The 10905-nt window shown below is 38.9% G+C and overlaps 1 protein-coding gene across 2 annotated transcripts; it reads left to right on the plus strand.

Annotated features, from left to right (window-relative positions):
• The first annotated feature begins 2284 nt into the window (after window positions 1-2284).
• On the plus strand, window positions 2285-6863 carry LOC136677539 (plasma serine protease inhibitor-like). 2 transcript variants are annotated; one of them, XM_066655115.1, is made up of 5 exons: window positions 2285-2405; window positions 3285-3892; window positions 3978-4245; window positions 5565-5712; window positions 6252-6863. In XM_066655115.1, the coding sequence occupies exons 1-5, from the start codon at window positions 2395-2397 to the stop codon at window positions 6450-6452; spliced, it is 1236 nt and encodes a 411-aa protein (XP_066511212.1). In that variant the 5' UTR covers window positions 2285-2394; the 3' UTR covers window positions 6453-6863. The 2 variants fall into 2 exon arrangements, with proteins under 2 accessions (XP_066511212.1, XP_066511211.1); XM_066655114.1 differs by having other exon boundaries at window positions 5562-5712; window positions 6252-6854.
• The last annotated feature ends 4042 nt before the right edge of the window (window positions 6864-10905 follow it).

Consider the following 10905-nt stretch of genomic DNA (forward strand, 5'->3'; position numbering starts at 1 on the left):
GTATCATGTGATATATGCAACTTTTGAAGGAGTCTCAAGGGTTAGAGCCAGAAAAGTGTTAGTTGTTTGAGGGGAAGGTAAATACCTTCATGTTGTCTCCAAATAAAAAATAATCATAGACTTCCCCTCTTTCCACAGTCCAACATCCTGCAAATTTAAATAAAGTGTGGGCCATTTATATGGAAATAAAAATGTGTGAAATTTATGAATATAATGGTCACCACCCATCTTAAAGTTTCCCCCCTCCCATATACTAATGTGCCACAAACAGGAAGTTAATATCACCAACCATTCCAATTTTAAGGTGTATCCATATAAATGGCTCACCCTGTATTTAAATTACATCTCAATATTGAAGAACTTTCTGAGACAGTGTCCAGGGGATTCTTGTATCAGGATGAGATATGTGCAGCTTCATGACTGAGATCCTGCAAGTTGTGGATGAATTTTAGTGAGTTTTGTGAATCATATGTAACTGTTTGTCTGTTTTCTTGCATCAGTCTTTGGGGTTTGTTTATATATATATATATATATATGAGTTCATGAATTAATACATTTTGCTGTGGTGTAGTTTCCTACTATTTCATTTAATTATTATTTTTTTTTGGTCAGATGATCAATACATTCTGAAGCATTTGAGGTACCCAATTTTCTAAATGTTTCTCCAGTGTGTAGGAGGCAGTTAATGATTAGAATGGATTTTGACCAAAGATTCAGAAAATAAACAGGGTAAAGGTTGATGTTTGTGCAAATTTACCAAATCCTATCACTCCACCCTTCATCAAACTGGTACAAGTGTTCAGAGGAGTTGGTTGCTGCCGTCTGACGGGTGAGTCTTTTGAAGCTACATGTATACACTACTTAAGAAATGATAAAAGGTCTTGTCCGTGGTTTACTAAAGATTGTTCATAAAAAACATGTCCAGGTTTATCACTAACCATGTCTGTGAAGATTCTGTCACTCAGTACAGCAAAAATGTTGTTTTCAGTTTCATGAATTAGCAATTTGTGGGCATTCCTCTCTATGAGCAAAACTAGAATTATCAATGTATAAAGACACAGTTAACAACTGCAGCATAGTTAACTTTGAAATCAATTTGACAGTGGTTGTACCTGTATTAATTATTAGCACTAATAGATATATTAAGAATTAATATGTTGCCTATTTGTCAATAGGGCTGCAGTCACAATTTTGTAATGTAGCAATCTTGCACAAAAAAAAAAGAGACTTGAAATGAGGGTCAGGTTTCTTTATAGAGCTACTGTAAGGCCATAGCTCACTTTTAAACAAGAAAAAGTAAACAGATCAACAGATAATTCCCTAACTAGCTTCAACAGCTCCTGCTGAACTCTGTCCAGCTCCACTCCAGTCACCAGGGCCCCAAACAAAACCACATGAACCAAGCAAGGTGATGGATCTGATGGCAGGTTTATATCTTTGCGTACTTGCTCTTACAGGTCCGACGTGAATCATAAAGACTGCCTCCTTCTATACGGCCTGTCAAAATGGCTGACTTGTTATTGGTCCTTCAGCGTGTCAGTGAATTTTCTTTTCCTGCAGCAGTAGGCGGTTCTTCACCACGTTAAAGGCTAAGCACCACTTAATGGACCTCCATGAATATTTCACATCATTTTAGTTACTGACATATATAAGTATGAATTAAAATGAAAATATCATGCTTAATTTGCTTTTAAAGTGACAATTTTATTAAATTGACGGAAAAACCCGAGCTCGCTACGGAAATTCTTGAACGCAACCGTGACGTCACTGGTGGACAACAGATGAAGAACGCCGCGGTAAAACATCTATTACAGTTTCCGAAAACCGTTGGGGAGGAAACGACGGTCTTTTAAACATTATTCATTGAATTAGTAAGAAATAACATGTTTTCTGACTATCAATAAACACAAGTTAGGAACTCAAATGTCACTGTATTTATTTGTTTGACACTTTCATATCGCTGATGCTTAGCCTTTAAGTGGAGAAAGGCACCAGACTCTTCTTAGAGCAGCGTTTCTCAAAGGGTGGGGCGCAAGGAATCTGAAGAAATAAACATTTTTTTTACCAATGAGCCCGTCTATGCCTTTCTGTGCAGTAAAAAGCACCCGCTCACAATGGATTAATGAATATATAATAATAATAATATAATAAACATAATAAAACACCATTACAAAGGAGACCAGAAAAACTTAGCTAGCTTGCCTGGAGCCAAAATATGCTTTTATTCGCAAGCATTTATTTTGAAAATGCGTCACCGACATTATCCCGTTTTGGCAGCGAATGGGTCTTCTTTCAGCCTTCATTAAGGCGCCTGTTCAAATATAAAGCTGCTCCAATCATCGGCCCCTGATTCATCTCGACAGAGTCTGGTTGCTAAAGTTAGTTTTACCAGCTATGGGCTTCAGGTCAGTAACGAAAGCACAACACATTACGATGGGTAATTACAATTATGAAAGCGGCTTGTATATAACTGTTAGGGCAACAGAGCAGCGTTAGTTACCGTTAATATTAGCTGTGTTCAGGTTGTGAGAAAGCACTCTATAAATGCTAATGCTAATGCAGTGTAGTGTGGTATGGAAAGTTCCATAGTTCAATGTTTGGGTCTCACTCTCTAACGTTAATGCTAATCAAATGCTGCTCCACATCATTATAAATTCTGAATTTTACTGCTTTATCTACAGAAATCAGCTTATAGCTAGCTAATATTACTCAGCAAATATGTCCCCCGCTAATATGAAACACACATCTACACCCTTGCACCTGCCACAGATTGAAAAGTGAGAAACTGAAGCACAGTTTAATTAATAGACCAACTTTCTGTTTTTTTTAACATTGATGTTAATATTGTATCTGGTGTTAAGGTATTTATTTAGAGATTGTAGTTGATGTTACTTATATAATAATATATATAATAACTTAAATAATTTTGAAAATTGTAATCTTGCATGTGACATTATTACCATGTTTGGGGGAGATATGGTACAGGTGGGGCATGGAAATTCCCCTTCGTCTGAGGTGAGGAATGATAGGGGGGGGATCACCTTTTCAGTGGTTGTTAGTTTGGGGATCTGTTGTTTCTACCAAGCCACAAACTGTGAATAAATACCTGCCAGTCAGTTTTTTGTCATCTGCCTATGTTTAGAGTGCCCATTGTCTGCTCGTCTGTTTTTAGTCAAGTGCAGTATCCTTTTCCTCAAACTGCTGTGAAAAATCACCTGTGTTTTTTCTGAAGTGAAAAGTTGGTTGTGTTAAATGTTGGTTGTGTTTTTTTTTTGTCTCCACAGAAGAATGGCGAGGAGCACACTCTGCTTGTGGAGTTGTCTTTTTTGGGCGTTACTTTACACTGGCGTACATGGAGATCTGAAACAGGAGACTGACGACAAAATGCAGCTGTTTGTGATGAACAACAATTTTGCTGTACGTCTGTACAAAAGCATTAAAGCTCAGTCAAATTCTCAATCCAAGAATGTGTTTTTCTCTCCTCTGAGTGTGTCCGTGGCACTATCCGCACTTTCCTTAGGAGCAGGGGGCAAAACATACGAGCAGGTCTTCAGTGGTCTCGGATTCAACAGTTCTGTCCACAGCAGTGAGGAGGTGCACCAAGCCGTCCTCAGTCTTCTCCAAACTCTCAATCAGAGGACAGGTGTGGATCTGGAGGTTGGCACTGCTCTCTATATTCAGGACACTTTCAAGCCTCGTCCTGAATTCCTGCAGGAGATGAAGCGTTTCTACCTTTCAGATGGCTTCTCTGTTGACTTCACCAAGTCCACAGAGACCACTGAGCAGATAAACAAGTACGTCAGTGAAAAGACACGAGGCAAAATAAGCAACTTTACTGAAGATCTGGATCCCAGGACAATCATGTACCTGCTCAGCTATATATATTTCAAAGGTGGGTTCGCTAGATATGATCATTTCAGAGGTGTGATACATGGCCAATTCACCTAACCCTAATAAATGTCTGCTTTCTTCTAAAGGGAAATGGATCATCCCGTTCAACCCCAAGCTCACCCGTGAGAGGGACTTCCACGTGGACAATGAGAAGACTGTTCCAGTTCAAATGATGTATAGGAAAGACTACTACGAAGTCTTCCATGATCAAGAACTCTCCACAGATGTCCTTTATCTGCACTACAATGATTCTTTCTCCATGATGTTGGCTCTCCCAGAAAAAGATCTGGCTGCTCTGGAGGAAAATTTATCTTCACAACACATAGCAAAGTGGCTCCGACAAGTGGTGAAAAGGTAATTTGCCTTTTGAGAGATATTCAGATATAGCCTGATTTAAAGGATGTTTAGTGCAAAAACTAAAAAATAAACTCCAACCTCTGTCATAACTTCACTGATCACTTACTGATAATGGCTCTTAAGTAAAGAAAATGGTTCGGTGTAGTTGTGATTAAGCTTGTAACAATAGATACAACCATTTGGGGTGACATCAGGTTTGAGCTCTGCTGTTTCCACCTAATGCCCACAAAGGAACACCCCCCCCCACCTCTCACAAGGAAAGCTAAATCTGTGGATGATCTCAGGGAGGTGGCTGCCCCTTGGAAGCTTAATTACACATGGTTTACAGTGCAGCTAACACGGTATTCTTTTCATTCAAAAGCAAAGTCTCTCCAGCCACAGCACTTGACTTGATGTGACAAAGACAAGGCTTAATGTAGTAAAACAAACACAAAAAGCATTGAAAAATGTGTATTTTAATATAGTATTAAAACTGGAGAAGAAAGAGAACTAAGTGAAAATGGCTAAAATCCAGAGCTTCTGCTCCTCGCTCCTCACTCCCAGGCTCTTGTGCTGAACAGTGGCTCATTCACATTTAAACGAACAGGCTCTGAAACCTGTCATTCTGAACAGGGCTGTTAAACAGGGGAAGAATGATACTGTCCTGTTTGTTCCTTGTGGTATTTTGACTAAAGACCTGCCCCACCTTGCCCTGTTTCTCACCTGTTCATATGCCCGCCTTTTGCTTTGTGTCCCCGGCACCACCGTGGTCTTGTCCTTCACCATACTATGCTCAGTTACTATGGTTCCCAACTGTTCCTAGGTGTTTCCTCATTATCCTTCCCTTGTATCTCGTCTTTGACTTATTTATATACGTGTATAGTTTCAAATGTCTCCTAGATTCATTGTCTGATTATTGTTCTTTGCCTTTCGTTTTCTAGATTTAGCCCTGTCTTGTTTTCTTTTGTATGTTTCGTGCAATGGTTGTTGCACCTGCATCCTTCCACCATGTCTTCCACATTACACAACAATCTGTACTCTACCACTACTGGAGAAATTTACTAACCACACAGGGCGAAGGTTGTTTTTGTGTGTTTAGCTGGGTTAGACAGCAGGGTTAGATCATATTTATCACAATTAATCCAGTCCTTTTTACAATCCAGGAAATTCAGTAAAGGTCTGAGGAAAAATGTCTATCTTAAAATGAACAATGATGTTAACCATAACGTGTGAAGGTGATGTGGATGTGTAAGTCCAAATGAGTACTGCGATCCACTCTAGAACACAATGTATTAAATATTAAGTGTAAAAATGGTATTTTGCATATGTTTCAGCAGAGAATATGAGCTCCACATCCCTAAGCTGTCCCTAAAAACATCATATTCCCTGGAAGACATTCTGAAAGGAATGGGAATGACGGATATGTTTACAGACAAAGCTAACTTCACTGGGATTTCTTCTGAAGTGAATGTTTTTGTTTCTGAGGTAAGAGAGTCAAGTGCATAAGAGTCATAACCAGTAATGCATAATCTACACTGTATGGACAAAATTATTGGGACAGTTGACCTAATCATTGAATACAGGGGTTTCATTCAGTCCTATTGCCACATGGGTATAAAGTATTCCCCCTACTCGTGCAGTCTGATTTTACAAATATGTATGAAAGAATAAAATGTTCAAAAGACCTCACTGAATTTGAGCATGGGTCTGCAACTGGATGCCAGCATTACAAAAGTCAGTTAATTTAAATATCTTCCATTCTAGATATTCCATGATGGCAGAATTTAGGGACCACAGCAACTCAGCCACAAAGTGGCTGACCGCATAAAGTTGTGTGGTCGTTCAGTGCATCAAAGTCAACAAGAAGCTTCATATTAATTCTTGTGGGTTTAAACTGGGATGTCATAAAAGCTCCTGTAGGTGCCAAAAAACAGAAATGTAAATAAGGCACTGTGCTATTTGGTCAACCAGCAGAATGTTTCTGTAACTGTTCAAAGGGATCTCCCATTTTTTTTCTTCCTCAGGCTGTGCATAAGGCCACTCTGGATGTGGATGAAACTGGAGCTACTGCAACTGCTGTGACTGGACTGGGTTTCAGGCCTTTGTCATGGACTTTTACTCCAATTCTCGACTTTAATCATCCATTTATGATTTTTGTGGTTGACCGGAAATCAAAGAATGTTCTTTTTATGGGGAAAGTGACTAATCCAGCAGCATCGATGTGACCTGAGGAAGCTGAGCGAGTTCATTCTGTGTTTTCTGATTAAGTCTGCATTAAACTGAACAGGTTACACAGCTGTTCTCTTCTCTCTGAATCTGACTTACTGCACTGGAATCCTCCTGTGATCTTGCTACTTTGAGCGTGGTCAGTTTTCAAAATATTAATAAATATTAACTACACTAAAGGTGGTGGTGAATCCAGATCCCATCCTGAACTAATTCAGGTGTACACACTAGGCAAGGTGCAAGTCCAGCCCATGGCACCACAAACCCAGGGGTGAGCGTCACTTTATATTCCCCAGTAAGTTTGAACTCATACACATTATAAATAACAAAACATCCAGTGGATTTTACAGATAATTACCGTATTTATACAAATAATAAAGAAGCAAGACAGTACTGCATACATTGTTCACCTCTGTTTACCCAACATTCATTCAACCTGTTCATACCTGCACTTACTCTTTAAAAAAAGCTTTATATAACAACCTCCTGTGTGCAATTTTGCACTTCAAACTCATGGAAACACACTGATATCTATTTTAATGTTTTTTTTTATTATTATTTTCCTTCTGTGAAAAGGCATGGTGGTGCTGCAGGTCGTGTTGCTGCCACACAGTTGCAGGGTCCTGGTGTTCTGGGTTCGAATCCTTGAGACTTGTGTGTTCTCCCAGTGTCCTTGTGGGTTTCCTCCCAGTCCAAAAACACATGCAGGTAGATGGATTGGCCGGTTCTCCACAGGTGTGAGTGTGTAAAGACCGGTGATGGAGTGGTGCTATGACCAGGGTGTGCTTCATCTGTTCAAGTGATTCTAGGTAGACTCTGGACCCCCCACGACCCTGAACAGGATGGAGCTGTTACAGAAACTGCGTGAATTACTGAAATCAGTGTTGTATAAACACATTAGTTTACCTTTTACATTCATGGCACTGAAATGATGGGAGAATAGCTTTTCACTGACTGTTAAATAAAGACAGAGCTCTACATTACATTGTAATTACATTACATCCCCTTCGTTTTAATTTTTAAGGTGGTTTCAGTGAAAGAGAAGCTCCAAAACTGTTTACGATCGCCGTTTGCTCCCGGACTTCACTTAAACACAATAAAATTATTTATCTTTTATTTCTTTTGACTTGTGGCCTGTAGATGGCAGTGATGTACCACATTCGTACATTTTTGTACATCATTTTGTAATTTAAAGGGGACAGATTCTACACCTACTGCACAAGTGAACTCACACCTCCAGGAAAACAAATTTACAATAGAGGTATATCATTGGTATCAGTAAATATACAAGCTGTGTAAACGTACCTTTTTAAAGGTACAGCAGTGGTGTTAAAGTCCAGTTGTGTTCCCTAAAGATCCATTACATATTCTTCTCCAGAGGAAGAGGTGAATGAATATTTGTAATCTGGAGATTAAATGGGAAGTATGATCTCTTTCATTCATTGTCTGTAACCGCTTATACAGTTCAGGGTCACAGTGGGTCCAGAGCCTACACGGAATCACTGGGCACAAGGCAGGAACACACATCGGAGGGGGCGCCAGTGTTTCACAAGGTGACACACGCTCACATACTTTTGAGAAGACAGTCCTACCAGTGTATTTTTGGACCGTGGGAGAAAACTGGAGCACCCAGAGGAAACCCATGTAGACTAGGGGAGAACACACCAGGTGAAGGTCCAGCACTGTGATTGGAGAGACTCGGATGAGGAGGCGGGACAGTTTTAAGGTCTCTGCATTCTACATAAATGCAGCATACGTTCAGAACACAGTACTGCTTACATTGTTCACCTCTGTTTACCCAACATTCATTGGTCTGGACCCCTGTAGGAACATTACAGAGCAGACTGATATGGGTGTGTTGTTTTGGTACATGTGGATCAGACACAGCAGTGCTGCTGGAGTTTTTAACACTGTCTACTCGTCGTCCACTCTGTTAGACACACCTTTCCTAACTGGGTAAATAAACTTTGGAGCAGCTGCACATGAGCTCCAACTCACCAGGGTGAATATTATGTTTAATAAAGCCTCCTGATATTCAGCTGTTAAACAGTGTTCTCTGGAGCATCTTTCAGTGTCTCTGGGATGATGTGGTAATTGTGATGCAGAACTAATCAACATCAGTACTACGACCTCACTCGTTCATACGAGGCAGAATGCAAATCTAATCCAACCCAGCAATGTTAGGTACGACTCCTCTGAGGAGCAGAAGCTGAACAGAAGAGAGAAACTTGATGAACATCCCTCATTTCAGGGAACAGTCTGGAGGTTTCCTGTTGGAGTAGGTTAGAAACACAACTCAAACAGTGTTACATGTCTGATCCCATTTCCAGGTTCCCATCAAGCAGAATACAAACAAAGAGTAGGAGTAATAGAGAAAATCAATCTAAAGTCTACAGAAAGAGGAGGATTCAATTTACCTGTAAAGAAACATTGTGATTGGTTGGTTTTTTTGTGTGAGTGAGTAAGAGAGAGTGGGCTGGCATCCATTGTGTGTTGGTGTAAAAAGTCTACTTTCCTTTTGTTGCACTACTTTTAAACTCTGATTTATGTTCGGAACTTCAGTATTTTTCTTTTATATATATTCTTTTAGCTACTTTATCTTAAAATTAATCAATACTCAAAATGCTATAGCTTTTATATTTTCCTAAAATGTATAAGTACAAAACTCCATTGATGTTAAACTGATATTCTGTTCTATTCCTGGTTTTGCCTGATGTACACTACCTACAAAAATATTTAAAATAATTAGTCCAAACATAGACTTAAAAACTTGTGTAATATTTTGATATTTTGAATGACTGGACCACTTCATTAAATGCCTTTGTCCCAAATTGTCTCCGAGTGTTTATTTATCAGCTCTGCTACGGAGAATATCGACTAGAAAGAAATAGATTACAATTTATGTGCGAGTGATTATTTAACAGTTTGCAACAAAAGAAGTAATAATTGTGACATTGCATACATTTATTTTTACTGCCCAAAAAGAGCTAAGCTAACATTAGCAAAAAAGGAGCTGTTTTGTGAATGGAGGAGCATATTTCTCATATTCAGATTGTTTGCATTCAGAATAGTCAGCTAGGGTTTGTTTTTGTTGTTTAACCCTTTTAGCACTTGTATATGTTCTGCCTGTGTGCTAGTACACAGCCCAGTTCTAGCTTACACAGCCTTCTGTTAGCTAACATAGCAGAAATAGCAGTTAACATTCACCTGCAAGTGTGTTGAGCTTTCTAATGACATTTTATTAGCAGCAGTTTGAGAAGATGTAGCTGACATATCTGATACGAAGCCTGGGCTTGGCCTTCACTCTCCAAGCTTTGTAGTTTTAAGTAATAGAGGGAGAACTGGGTAATGGGAGAGTGAGTAGCTAGACAAAACATGACACCTTTAAATTTAAAAAGCCCTGTTCATCTTTCTCCCAAAAATAGACTCTATATCTTCCACTTTTCAGCTTTCTGAAAATATTTGGTGTGATCAGGTGAGTGTCCTCCTACTTTAATAAACTGCCTGTCAAAACGCTTCCATGAAGACCAGCTTCACACTTCTCTCAGTAACTGATAAATTATATTGTACTTCATTTTGGGTTGGTACACGGAAATTTAGCATGGTGGTTTCTTCCTTGTGAACTGCTGAAGTTCTGATTGTTTAACTATTACTTTTTAACATTAGACAAGCACAATGTAGCTATTTCTAGAAGGTCAGGTGTGGTGTCTCGAAGGTCAAGTGAAGGATATTTTGTGGTATTGTGTGATATATGCAACTTTTGAAGGAGTCTCAAGGGTTAGAGCCAGAAAAGAGCTAGTTGTTTGAGGGGAAGTTAAATACCTTCATTTTGTCTCCAAATAAAAAAAAAAAAATCATAGACTTACCCTCTTTCCACAGTCCAACATCCTAAAATACATTTCAATTTTTCATTACTTTCTGAGATAACGTCTAGGGGAGTCTTGTATGATGAGATTTCTGCATCTTCATGACTGAGATGAGTTGAGGATGTAGATTGTAGTGCATCTAAGGTAGATTTCAGGTTTGAAAGATCTACAAGCCATGGTCTTCAGGGCCACTTCTTCAGTTTTAGTTCTAGGGAGGCTTTGAAGAACTAAGACAAGTTTTATGTTAACTACGACTTTACTGTTAGCAGAGAAAGATGTTTCTAATGTCTGCTGTTTAAGTCTAGAGCCAAGCATTCAACTGAACATTACTTCTGCTGAGTTTTGTGAATTGTACGTACCTGGTTGTCGGCGTTCCTGCATCAGTTTTTGGGTTATATATATATATATATATATATATATATATATATATATATATGAATATATTATGTATGTATTTATTTTTTGAGTTTATGAATGAATATATTTCGCTGTGGTGTAGCTTCCTACTATTTAAAAAAAATGTTATACTCATTGTCAGATGATCAATACATTCTGAAGCATTTGAGGTACCCAGTTTTCTAAAAGT

The sequence above is a fragment of the Hoplias malabaricus genome, chromosome X2 (genome assembly GCF_029633855.1).
Source record: "Hoplias malabaricus isolate fHopMal1 chromosome X2, fHopMal1.hap1, whole genome shotgun sequence".
Lineage (NCBI taxonomy): Eukaryota > Metazoa > Chordata > Actinopteri > Characiformes > Erythrinidae > Hoplias > Hoplias malabaricus.

Excerpts from the sequence above, each read along its gene's own strand:
- LOC136677539 (XM_066655114.1), top strand. Across the intron at positions 3,893-3,977 it reads CAGCTATATATATTTCAAAG|GGAAATGGATCATCCCGTTC; the intron begins GTGGGTTCGCTA and ends TTTCTTCTAAAG. Across the intron at positions 4,246-5,561 it reads CTCCGACAAGTGGTGAAAAG|CAGAGAATATGAGCTCCACA; the intron begins GTAATTTGCCTT and ends CATATGTTTCAG.